This window comes from Prionailurus viverrinus, chromosome B4 (genome assembly GCF_022837055.1).
Source record: "Prionailurus viverrinus isolate Anna chromosome B4, UM_Priviv_1.0, whole genome shotgun sequence".
In the NCBI taxonomy this organism is placed as follows: domain Eukaryota; kingdom Metazoa; phylum Chordata; class Mammalia; order Carnivora; family Felidae; genus Prionailurus; species Prionailurus viverrinus.
In genome coordinates this window covers 29,054,923-29,068,132 of record NC_062567.1, presented here as the reverse complement: position 1 = coordinate 29,068,132, position 13,210 = coordinate 29,054,923, and the positions used below count along the sequence as shown (strand labels likewise).

Below are 13,210 nucleotides of genomic sequence, written 5' to 3'. Positions count from 1 at the left end.
GACACAGAGTACACAATATATAAGGAGTGCAATTATTACTGTCACTGTCATTAAGTCTTTCTGTTATTTCTCAGTCTCAGAATAATTTTATAAGAAATAATATCTACAGAGCTGATGAGTCTAATATGTATTATTCCAAAAACATGAATAATCTAACACTAAGGTACTGAGCACAGGGCAAGTTGCTGGTAGGTGTCATAGAAGCCTAACTGCCCTAACTCAGTCACTAAAACAGTACAGGACAAATATTACCCATTGTGTGTTTTAGGCAAGGAAAACATGGATTCATACCTCATGTCTCTGTGATTTTAAGAAGCTGACCTATCACAGAAGCCCCATGGACTTCTCTGAACTTTTCAACTCTAGTTGTCTGAGATGTCTTAAGGGATATAAAGATGGTATCTAAGCACTTCAGCTTTTGTTACATACCAGAATCAAGAATGTTTCAGCTGTGGTTTTAAAGTGTTCACTAATCATCTAGCAATATAATTCAGAACTTAAAATCTGTATCTATTTCTATATGCTACTTAACTTAAATCTGTTCTCTTCTCCCAGCTTCTGATACTGAATGAATATCTATGGAAAATGCCACCGAACAACAGGTAACACTTTCAAGACTTATCCAGCCTGGGATTCTCAATCCTACCTGCATCTTAGAATTACCTGGAGAGCTTTAAACATATTAATGCCAACGCCCACGCCTAGATCTCTGGTGTAATTGAAACCAACATTGAGAACTATGGATAGGCAAATCCTATAAGTATTACTTATTGAACAGGAGAGACAAAGAGAGTATTGTTTAAATAGTGAATTAGTATATCTGGATTTAAACTAGCATCATCTGGGGTGAGTTGTGGGATGGGAAGAAACTACTAACCTAGATTAGAAATCTTCTTAAACTGCCCCAGAGTCTCTTACACTATCCTGAACTTCCAAAACAAGAGGTGGTAATCTTCCATATGTTTTCTCAAAAATGACTTGATGACCAAAACTTAGTTTTCTTGCAAATGAAAGAACACACAATACTATTCTATTTTCCTTTGGCAAAATCCTTCCAAGACTTAGTGCCAAATAAATGGTTATAATTACTATTTTTCTCCATTTCCTTATTATAGTCAATAATAGTATATAGCTTGCCTTTAAGAAGTATGAATCTTCCTTTCATCTCTATTTTTTAATTCATTATCTAAAACATAAAGCCTCTTCTCAGTAATAGTGCATAACATGGAGAAATTATTTCCAAATGTTTTTGCCTGTCAGCATTGTATAAGACTGGGTAATAGCTTTCTATAATAAACTCATTCATTCATTCACTCCTTTAAAATACAATACTTACTAAATCTTTACTATACACTAGAAATGACATTTCTTTCAGCTGCTTAGATCATACCAGTGATCAAGACAGACCAGACCTGAATATTCTTCTAGATGCCTTTAAATGCATAAAATTAAAGTAGAACTATAGGGCAAAGACATCTAAATAATAGGTTAAGATAATGGAAATCTAATATAACTACACTACAAATACCATATGGAACCCTAATTTACTAAATGTCTACTATAAACCAGATGTTGTATTAGTCCCTTTAATATATGGTATTCATTTAATAAAACTGCTGTCCAGTAGAGATGACATTACTATTTAGAAGAAATTAAAAGAGGCTAAACAGTGAGAAAATTCTTTCTTTAAGCAGTTTAAATTTGGCTTTCCACATTAGAGGAAATTCTACATCCCAAAGCTGTCAAGAATGACTTGTGACAGAGTTGTGTCAATTCATTTCAACAAAAAAATTTTTCATCTTAGTTCAACTACATCAACTGTGAGATTTGGGGGCTTAAAAAAAATAAATAATCACATTGTCATAAGAATATGTTACCAATTTCACATTTTTTAAGTCGAAAATTATGTAAACTGTGTTTCAAGCATAATGCATAAACTACCTATCCATAGATATTAAGCCACGCAGCTTAAGGATAACTTAGTATTAACAAATATACTGAGACCAATAAAATACATAAACATTACTAGGTACAGTGATGAATCCTTTAACTTCCTTTACAAACACTAGTCCAAACCAAACGTCACTCAGCTCAATCAGAAATCTATAGGACTGTAATTCCACCCCAAGGAAAAACTGGGTGACAACCCAAAGCTGTCTCCAAACCATTCTAATAATAATCTAGTTTTGTTTTTTGTGTTTTTTTAATTATTCGTGTGAAGCTATCCAATCCTACACGACCCCCTCCCCCCAAAAAATCCTTTTTTTTTTTTTTTTTTTTTTTTTTTTTTTAAGTTTTTAACGGAAATAGGGAACTGCCAATTGGGGTCAATTTATAAGTTTCCGGGGAAAGCTGATACATGCCAACCCTGTTAACTAACTCTAGGTAGAGACTGATTCCAAAATGAGATTCACTCCTTCCTCATTTACACCAAGGATCATCCATTCCCTTCGCCTTTTAAAGGACAAACGAGCTCACTCCGATCGTGCACAACTTGGCTTGTAGCTACGTTCAGACAGTGCCTGGAACGCAGGCTTTCGGGCCGCCCCCGCCCCAGAACTGGCCGCTCAAGTCTGGACGAGGGCCAGCTCCTGTCACCTCGCGACCTGCGCCCCTCTGCCCCCACGGTACTCCCGAGCCGCCCGCCGGCAAAGTTTCCCCGCCGCTCACTCGGGGGTACATCCGAGGGGGCCACTCGGGGTCGGGAGGACCCCGAGCTCCCGGGTTACGGAGACGAAGACATCGTCCTGCCCTGGTTACAGAAGCATGCTGAGAAAGCAAAAGCAGCCTCGGCCATAAAGACGCCCGGTTGTGCAGGCAGAGCACCGCGGATGCAGGCGGGGTGCGGGGACGTCAGAAGGGGGCTCAGCGAGGTCCCCGCCCCGCCACCCGGACTCGCCCGCACTCACCGTCGATGTTCTCCCGGTCGCTTATGTGCTGCAGGTTGCAGCCCGTGTCCTCGCGGCTCAGGTCCGTGTCGGGCCGATAGGACTCCAGTCGGGAGTGGGCATTCCTCCGGAGCTTGGGGCTGGACGACACGCAGCACGAGGTAGTGTTCCCCATCTTCGGTGGCCCCCCGACTCCTGCTGCTCTCGCCTTCCTCCCCGTCCCCGGGCGCGGGGCGCGGGCGGCGGGGGCGTGAAGGGGAGGCCCGCCCGCCCGCCGCCGCGGGAGGGGGCGGAAGCCGCGGCCGGCCCCCGGGTCAGCAGCAGCGGCGGCGGCGGCGGGGCCTCGCCATGGGCGGTGGCGGCGGCGGCGACGAGCGGGCGGCGGCCCCGGCTCCCCAGGCTCTCCCTCGGCCTTCGCGCGCGCCCGCCCTGGCCCGGCGGGCCTGTCTGCGGCGGAGGAGCGCTCGGGTCCGCGCGACTGCGGCCGCCGAGCCTAGCTCACCCCGCCGCGGCCATGGCGGGCGGCGCCGCGCAGGCCGCCTCCCCCCTGCGCTTCCCGGTCGGCCCCCGGGTCCCCGGCGGCGGCGCTGGCCTCCGCAAGAGGTTCCGGTTCAAGCGGGGGAGACGCGTGTCCGCGCGGGGCGGAAGAGCTGGCGGGCGGACGTGGGCACGGCCCTCAAGCCCCGCGCAGCGAGGCGCGGTGCTGCCCGCGAGGATGCTCGGGCGCCCTCCCCCGCCGCAGCCCCCGCCCCGCCCCGTCGCCGCCTCTTCCCTCTGCCCTGGAAGCAGATCGGCGGCCGAAGAGGGAGGTCCCGTGCCGGCGCGGCCGCGCGCGAATGTGGGGTCGGGACCTGGGGCCGCGCCTCACGCAGGCAGGCGTGAGGGGCCGCAGTCCACGCCGTTGGAAGCTTAGCGCCTCGGTGTCCTTACCCTCCCGGTCTCCGCGTCCTCCACCTCCCTCGGGCCTAACACTGGGACGAGAGGTGTGTGTGGCGGGCCTGCGCCGCCCTGGGCCCGGCCGGGTCCCAGTAGTCCGCAAAGGGGCCGGAGCGAGCGGGGGCGCAGACAAGGAGCCGGAGGGGAGGGCGGGGGGCACGGGGTGGAGGAGGGCTGGGGTCGCGGCCGCAGCCCTGGGGTGATGGAGCCTGCGTGGCTCACACCCGGCAGGGGGCGGGGGGGGGGGGGGCAGGGGGAAAGCTTGCTTGCTTGCTTGCTTGCTTTTTCTTCTCTTAAGCATTAAAAAGGAAACTGGATGTTGATTTGGGACTTCTCACTTGTTGATGTTTGCCAGGATTTAGTGGCCTTGTATTAAGCGGTGAAATAATTCTTGGGGCCCCCTGGGTTACATTAATGTTGAATTAGCTGTAGAGTGCTTTGAGTTTCTAGGAAGTTAATGTGAAGTAGAGACAGATAACTTAACACCAGTTATCTTTCTTTACTTTTGAATGCTGTCGGGTTGTGTCCTGCCAGTCTGACCTGAGGCATGTTAGAGTGCCTGGCTCACAGCAGAAGTTCAGGAAATCGAGGGCTCCATTCCCTCCCGACACCCCAGAAAGACCTTCTTGCCTCAAGAGCATAAGGTGGCAGAAATAAGCTCCCCACTCTTTTTCCAAGTAGTCAATGAAGAAGGCACGAGGAGACTCAGGGAAAAAATGGTTTTGAGCACAGAAAAATCTGGCACAACCTTCTTAATTTTATATATGAGGGAACTGAAGTCGCGAAAGATTAAGTGCCTTGATTTGCTCCACGTCTCAGTACTAGTTAGTGACAGTTGCAAGTACTAAAAGGGAAGGAAAAGAGTAAGGGAACTAACACTTATGTAGCATCAGCAACGTGTTATCCAGTTAATGCTCTGAACTGGATTAATGCCATTTGTTGGGATCAGTAGCAGATGTCCTTGGAAAATAAATGACATCAAAGTGCTGATGCTGACAGGATGAGAAAGGAACTGTAAAGGGAAGTTCCAGTGAACTGCAGCCCTGAAAAGGTGGGTAAAGAGCAACAAGACACAATAATGCTCTTTATTAAAGCGGTTCTGACCGTCTTGCTTCCCAGGAAAGTTTGGGACATAACTGCAAGTCAGTGAATGCGTATATTCACATTTTCAAGGCCACATTGTGTGGGTAAGATGGATGAAAATTGGGACAGGGGTTACCATATTGTCTGCTCTGATTGCTGTTTTATAATTTGGACATTATAAGCACCCAAATACTGAACCATATGTGTATGGCATATCCACTCATGCATATTAAATACTTTTCATTTAATTACAGAATTTTTAGTATTTATATTAATGATATGGCTTGAAGGGGTTAATAGGAGAGACAGAGTGCCATCTGCAAGCTTACTGTGCTGGCAGGTCATTCGGGAGTGTTAACTGAAAAGAGCCTCTGGAGGTGAGGGAAGACAGGACTAGGGGTAGAGATAGCCACAGATTTTTGGCCAAAGGATGGACAGCCACTGGTCAGCAGAGGTTTTTTGGTTCCCCACCTTCCCCATCCCCTCTTTGACATTCCTGCTATGTTCCCTTTAGGAGTGCACCTGTTGGGCTTATTCAAAAGTGTGACTTTTGGCCAACAACAGGCCCAGACCTAGTGCTAAATCCTCACCAGTGATTTACCTGAGTGCCACGCCCCCTGCCCCTCCCAACACACACATACCTCAACACAAACATACCTCCTCCACAGAGAGCTACCTCCTCTTTGACACACAATGAGACTTTAGAAGAGGTTGCAGAAGCAAGGTGATACCAAGATGATAATGAAATGTGTCATTTATTGAACATCTGTTAGAAGCCATGCTCTGTACTGTTTTGTTTTTTTTTTTTACATCCTAAGCCTATGCTGTTTCCCACATTTTACAAATCAAGACACTTTCTGATAATTAAACCCAAGATCAGACTACTGAGAAAAGGTGTAATCAGATTTGAACCTTGGTTCTTACTGTGAAGTCTATAAGGTCCCCTCTCAGTAGTATCCACCCCAACACCTCCTGCCCCCACCAGTAGGTATCACTGAGCAGGAAGGGAAGCAGGTTAGAATAATGAGAGAAGAAATCTGCAAAGCTTTGGAGTGAAAAAGAGATTCTAGTGTTGCTTCTTCCCTTTTCTATTCTTTTTGAAGGAAGCTGGCAGTGACTGCTTAGGACTAGCTCTAGACTTGAAGAAGAGAGGGGAGCCTTATTTCTGTGGGCACCGCCCTTCTGACCAGAGTAAGTAGACACACAAGAAAGTTGAAGAGAAGCAAGAGAAGCGTATGCAGAAATAACATGTGCAGTTAGCCACAGCATCTTTGACATTGTGCCACGTGGGAATCTAAATGCAAGAACACTTCCTCAGTAGGGTAAATCTAGCCCAGGATTGGGCCAGAGGGAGAGAGAAAAGATGAGCACTGCAAGCCAAAACCCCTGTCCTCAACTCAGTCAGTTTTGAGAAAATATCAACCTGCATCTACTCATAACCCACACCCTGCTCTTTAAGCAAAAACAATCATTTGGGCATTTTTCTTTCCTTCGGCTTTTGCTATGATGACTATTTAAGATTGTGGTCATTGTGAAGAGTTAAATATGGAACCAGCTAAGTCAGTGCTCTTAAATTTGTTTTTTAGGAGTAGTAGCTTTTTTTGAACAAAATTTTCAATAGAACCACAGTATTTAAAACGTGATTGGTATTAGTATTAATCTATAAAATCTACTTATAAAAAACTACTGAGAATAAGCTACCTTAATTGAATCAGGTCTTCAGTCACACTTCTATCCATGAAATATGGATCAGTCACTTGCACAATGCCCTGAATCACCTCCTAGAATACAGAAAACACTGAGCCAAGTTAACCCAGGACCTGGACTTTTGGTCAAAAGAAGAAAAATGGGTAGAGTCTTGGGGGAAAAAAACCTTCTCAGAGTATATCTGCCCTTTCCTTATCACTTGGTAACCAGGTTTCTGTGTTAGTTACTCAACATTTGTGAGGCAGTTATGAAAAAACCAAGACCCTTTGTGGTACCACCAATGCTCTTCCTGTCACCCTCTTATTTTCTAGTGACCTCCACTGTAGATAAGGCCTCTCCCTAGTACTTGAAATAGTCTACAATGTAACCAGCTATTGGGGAAGTATTTGCTTTGATAGCCACTTGACCTTGACCAAGGTAGGTGATTCATTTATTGATAAAATATTTCTCAGAAGTGTACTGAGCCAGGCACCTTAGGGATACAAAAATGGTAAAATATAGTTCTTGCCCTTGAGAAATTCATCATCCAGTATGGTAAAAAAATCAAAAGATCAGATGTAGAACATGTCCATCTATGTGAGTGATTTTGGTCACTTAGTAGTGAAATCTGAAGAATGCCAAGACTGTATATTAAGTAATTTTCTCCCCTGTGGATGCATGTAAAATTCCACTATAAGAGATTTATTCCTATGAAGTAAAGAATTATACCCAGAGATTCTGTCAGAGTGAAAATTCCCAAAAGCAATTAACAATGGCTAGTATATTTAAACACTAATGCCAAGTCTTTTGTACTAGAGTAACTGCCAGGAACAATATGTTGAGAAGGATTCTAAGGTCCTGTTTCCAGCCCAACAGGGAAAAATGCTGCCCTAAGGAAAGGAGGAGGAGGAGCAGGAGATAGCACTTGTGCCGCATATTTCCTATCCATGAGTCAAACCTTTGTTTATGGAACAAATAATGAAGCTGGGGACAGACAGAGTCTTTGGGTTTCTGGGCAAAGGCCCACAAGGAAACTGATTTATCTACCACACAACTGAGAGTTCACCACCTGTCCCCAGGCTAACCAGCCTTAAGAAGTCTAATCTCTCTCTTGCCATTGCCAAACTCAATCTTTATTCTTCTGTGCTCAGCAGGAATAGAAATGGTAAAGGTATGTGCAATCTTTGAGAACTAGGATAAGGCAAATCCCAACATCTCACAGGGTTGGTCTGACTGGGAGAGGCTGTTACTTCTCTACTCAGAATCAGTCCTCCCATCTTCCCTTGTTATGGAATCCTCCATTTTGTGAGGACCAGCAGCATGCCCCCCTCAAAGATGACAGCTGGCCATGTGACTAGTTTGGCCAATGATAGGTGAATCTCACAAGAAAGCTCTCTGGTGGTATTTCCTCTTTTGTTTCTTGGAATGTGGACACAGTGGCTGAAATTCTAGCCTGTGCTTTGTAATACCACCTGACCTTGAAGATGAAAGCCATGAACTAAGATCTGTCCCTGTATGCTTCTTTTACATGAAAGAAATAAACTATGTTGTATAAGCCACTGTTATTTTGCATTCCCAAGTAATGTGCAGCCAAATCTGATCCTGATTTGTTGAGGATCTGATATTATCCTTTGATAGAGTGTTATGTCTCTGTGTTTTCACTCTGCAGTTTTCACTCATTGGCCCCCAGAAAATGGGGATTCTGACCTACAACTGGGCAGTCATCATGTGTACTTGGCTGCCCATAGTAGAACGCAGTTTGGAATGGGAAAATGCAGTAGGCAGGCTCGAGCCAAGGTAAGATTTTGTAGCAAAAAGAAGTTGTTCCTCCAAAAGGCAGATTAGTCCCCATGGAAATTGAAAGAATTAACTGCCTGATGCATTATTTTAATACAGCATTCTTTCAGTATTCCCAGAACTGGAACTGAGCATACTATGCTGTATGTGTGTCTTACAGACATACTGTGGTAGATATTAAAGATCCACCTGACCCAGGAAATTAATTCTCTCCTGTTCAAAAAGTTTTTTCTGGACCTCTCTTCATGACTCCTCCACTGACTATTTGGAAAAAGACTAGAAAGTTGGTTTCTGCTACCTTATATTCTTCCAAACACAGGCAAGAAGTCTTTCTAGTCAAAGATGGTTGGCACTGGGGATGTTGGAGGGGATTTCTCCCATGAGCCAGGCACTTTGCATACCTTTATGTTAGTTAACTGGCCTCACGTTAGACCCTGTTGCCAACAGGACAAAAACCAGCAGCATTTTAAAAGTAAAATAAAGATAATTGATAAATTGTGTTAACTTATTGCCTGTACCTCACATTTATGATCTCGAGGGAACTTAAAACACTACAGCTATAATTCAACATTCAGACAGCCCTAGTGTCCCCAGGAGCAGCTGGGTAGATCCTGCTGAAGTGGGCAATCCTGTCACCTCCCTGCTTGAGGTTTGTCAATAGCCTCTCACTGGCTATCGAATAAAAACTCCACTCTGCCTGGCATTCAGGCCCACCTTTCTCCAGCCCATCAGCACTGTTCACAGTTAACAGGCCTGTCATTCTGGTCTCACTTTACTCATGTGACCTCATTGCCTGAACACCTTTCCTCCTCTGCTGCCCAGCTCCACGTGTTTTTAATCCTTCTTAGCCTTCAAGGCCCAGCACAAGCACTGTTTTTTCTCAGTCCCTCATGCTGGAAACCATAAACTCACATAGGTTTTATCTAAAACCATCCATATTTTCTAGTTGTTGTTTTTATCCATTAATTTATTTTATCTTGCCTACTAAACTCTAAACTCCTAAAAGACACCCTTGTTTGCTTCCCTGAATCTTCTTTGCAGCACTTTGCCACGTGCCTGGCATGTAGGAAGTGCTCAAGGACTATTTGTTACCTGATAAGAGGTTAGACAACCTGAACACGCTCCTTTTTTAACCCCCTCAGCCTTCTGGTACTTTTCTTTCTCTCCATCCTTTATTCTCAGCAAGGAAGGACCTACTGAACTGGAGGCAGGGAAAGGGGGTTGTGTTAGTGATGATTGTAGAAAGTCTTCACTGATAATTCCCTTTTATTGTGTGTTGAAATATTTGAGGAAATATTTCTTGCGTTGTAAAGCTTTTGAGATCCATAGAGATCTACAGGCAATAAAGTGTTTATTACCTTTTATGCCTTCTTGCAAATTAACTAGCCAGGAAAACAGCTTTATGAAATGAAGTTATGCTTTTCAGAGCCTGGTTCTGACCGTATTAGGAAGAAACACATTAGAGAGTGTCATTCATTAACTTGTCCACTTCAAAAAGAGAAGATGGAATCTCAGAGCTTAGATTGCCATGCTTCATGTTTTTTTAAACCTGAAAGCACCCAAATCCAGAAGAAAAAAGGTAATATGCCGTATATGTGTATGCATGTGTGTACGTGCATGGAATACATCCATGCTCAAAAGCCATGTTCATTCAGTTGACAAATTTTGCCAGTTTGTCCAAATCAGTGAAAGGGCAGATTGCCCATGTCTAGAGACCTTTCTTGTCACCGCTGGGGAGGGAATGCTCCTACATCTAGTGGGTAGGAGCCAGAGATGCTGCTAAACATCCTATAGTGCACAGGACAGCCCCCACAATAAGCACTGTACAGCCCAAAATGGCAGGAGTGCCAAGGTTGAGAAACCCTGTCTAAATTTGCCAGTTATTCACTTCACAAATGTTATTCATTCTTTCTATTAGGAGGTACACATCCTTTCACTTTTCATAGCATCTGAAAGAAAATAACAGCAATTACACTCTGTCACGAATTCATTATCTAGTTTAGCTTCCCACTGAAAACGGTTTAAAAGGAAAAAGTAATACTTGTTTAAAAAAGAAAAAGAAAGATTGTTGATTTCAAAATACTTCTTATAACTTCTACAGGAGGTCTTTTAAACAGTCATTCTGGTTCCAGTTTTCCCACATCATTCTAGAAATATATATATATGTGAGCTTGGAAACATGCCCAGTTGCAGATAAGCAGGCCTGTAACAGACCTTTTTTTTTTTTAACTAAATGAGAAAAAAATCTAAGAGCTTAGAAGCTTAAGAGCCTCTTTGAGAACATTGTTGAGATGATGTGCAAGGCACAGAAAACACCACTGGATTTACTCTATTTAAAGTCAGAGATTAATAACATTTCCTTCGTATTAGCTCTCATTCAGTGTTTTGTTAATACTTTCCCCTTTTTTGAGGGGAGCATGATTTCCTTCAGCCATTTGATCATTTCCCATATATTTTCTTTTATGATAATGTGATCATATTATATATATATATATATATATATATATATATATATAAACTTTATAGCCTCCAATTTTTTTAGTGTCTTAAGTACTTTCCCAAACCAGTTAACAGTTTTTAAAAACTATCACAACAGCAAAATATATCCTATATAGATGTGCCATAACTCATTAAACATTCCACAATTATTGGACATTCCATTTGTTTCTTTTCAGTATAATAAACAGTTCTGAGGTGTGCATTTTGATATACTGATCTTTTTTGCATCTACTTATTTCCATAAAAGGAATTAGTCTGAGTCATTTTGACCAGATAGGAACATCTTAAAATCTCTTGATAAGTGTTGCCATATAACATTTTAGAGAGTTTATGCCATTTTGCAATTGTTTCCTTACTGAAACTCAAAGCTCAGAAAGGAACTTCTGGCCATTCTATGATCTGTAATTGGGTGAGTTTCCATTGTCTCTGACAACATTTTATACACACCTTTACCCCAGGATTTATTATATTTTACCCACCTCTCTCCAAGTAAACTCTGAAGTAGAGAACAGAACTTGTCTTATTTTTTTGTCGCCCCCGTATTATGAAAATAAACACCTAACAGGCATCAAGGTACTGACTGTCAGGTAAATCTCCGGAAGCAGTAATTGTGTCAATCTTAGTTTCCCTATGATGGACCACAGTGGTTTTATACATCTAACAAAGGGAGGCTGCATATAGAGAGCTGTGTTCTAAATTCAGTCCTGACAATTCTTCAGCATGTTGTTTTTCCAAGTTCTGAATTGCTTCAGTGTGTCCTGTTATTTCTATTTTCCTTCTGTCCAGCAGGTGAACTTATAGCTGATAATAACCTGCAATGTTTCTTCATAATGTCACCTTATCCCAAGACCTTCAAGAGCCATGATTGTTACAAACCTAATAGAAACTTCTTTCTGTTACTTAGTTGCTATCCTTCTGCATTTCTTGGGAACTTTACCTTGGCAGGATATGTGACGCTAAGTTTTAATGAATGTTGAACAGTCATTGTATGGTAAATACCAAGAAAAACAATGAGTGATGCAAGGAAAGCAGTGAAAATCTGTACCTTCTGCCTTTAGTCCCGTTTCATATCTATACCTTTTAGCATCAGCCCCAAGGATTGGGTCTTCTGTTTGAAAATGAGATCAATTTCATAAGTTCTGAATACTTCTTGCTATGATACTGGGCTGGAGAGAAGCTGGCACCTCCCTCAATAGTGTGGCCTGAAGATGCAAAGTCCCCCCTTTGCTTGGTGATAATCCATCAACTGCCTAACAGGATGCTTGAAATTCCCCATTGGCCTCCCTTGGCAATAAGGCTTTAGTCTCATTTTGCCTTTGATAAGTGTTATTTGGGTTATTCACACATGAAAATGTTACTGTTCTCTACTAGCACAGTACCAGTTAATACATCTGATTAGCCAGATGGATCACTTCTCAAGGCTCCAAAGGTAGAACACAGGGCAACATCTTCACTCACAAAACTCAGAGGGACTAGAGAAAAAGCCATGAGAGAACAAGACGCACTCTGAGTGGAGCTCAGCCAGGAGGCACTGTGGTGGGCCTGGGGTACTCAGAGGACAACCTGATGGAGGAGGGGTGCACCAAGTGATGGGGGAGGGGCTCAGGTGAAAAACAGTAAAATCAGTGCAGAGAAGACTCAGACCTAAGACCTTCCACTACTTTAACCTGCTCCAAGAATGCATAGGTCACAACTCTGCTTTGGGACACTTCTGTATATAAAGTGCTAAACAGGGGGCACCTGTGTGGCTCAGTTGGTTAAGTGGCTGACTTTGACTCAGGTCACGATCTCATGGCTCATGGGTTCCAGCCCCATGTTGGGCTCTGTGCTGCTGACAGCTCAGAGCCTGAAGCCTGCTTCAGATTCTGTCTCCCTCTCTCTCTCTGTCCCTTCCCTGCTCACTCGCTCTCGCTCTCTCTCTCAAAAATAAATAAGTGTTAAAAAAAATTTTTTTAAAGCGCTAAACAGATGAGAGGAATAAGATTTAGGTTCCCTCTCCCATACTCTAAAAGGTGCACATGGTAATATTGTGAATAGAGTAGAAAAAGGTTTTCCTTCTCAGGAAATAAAAATACTTCCACTCTTGTTAACAGTTTTATCCACTCACAAATCTGTAGAACTGATTTAAAAAATATTTGAAAAGAATATTAAAATTCATAGATGTTATTTGTGTGAAATATGGTAATTATTGCCATTTAATTTATAATTGTGAAAAAACTGGATGCAACCTAAATGCCCTTGAAGCAATGACTAGTTAAGTAAATTCTGCTACATACAGTAGGATCTATGAAGTCATAAAACTAAAGATGTATATATATATA

The 13,210-nt window shown here is 43.2% G+C and overlaps 2 protein-coding genes across 4 annotated transcripts in view; one reads left to right on the top strand and one right to left on the bottom strand.

The window, feature by feature from the left end:
• CCNY (cyclin Y) overlaps positions 1-13,210 on the bottom strand; it is a 319,192-nt gene that overhangs the window by 232,289 nt on the left and 73,693 nt on the right. The window contains exon 1 of one of the 3 annotated variants that reach the window (XM_047867577.1): positions 2,910-3,362. The exons of the other annotated variants lie outside the window; for them this stretch is intronic. Within the exon in view, the coding sequence (XP_047723533.1) occupies positions 2,910-3,063 (154 nt within the window). The 5' untranslated portion in view covers positions 3,064-3,362. Of the gene's footprint in view, positions 1-2,909; positions 3,363-13,210 lie in introns of those variants that run through there. 3 annotated transcript variants of the gene reach the window in all.
• Positions 3,237-9,412, top strand: LOC125170543 (pre-mRNA-splicing factor cwc22-like). The gene is made up of 4 exons (XM_047867264.1): positions 3,237-3,484; positions 3,580-3,871; positions 6,011-6,098; positions 6,926-9,412. The coding sequence occupies exons 1-4, from the start codon at positions 3,237-3,239 to the stop codon at positions 6,955-6,957; spliced, it is 660 nt and encodes a 219-aa protein (XP_047723220.1). The 3' UTR covers positions 6,958-9,412.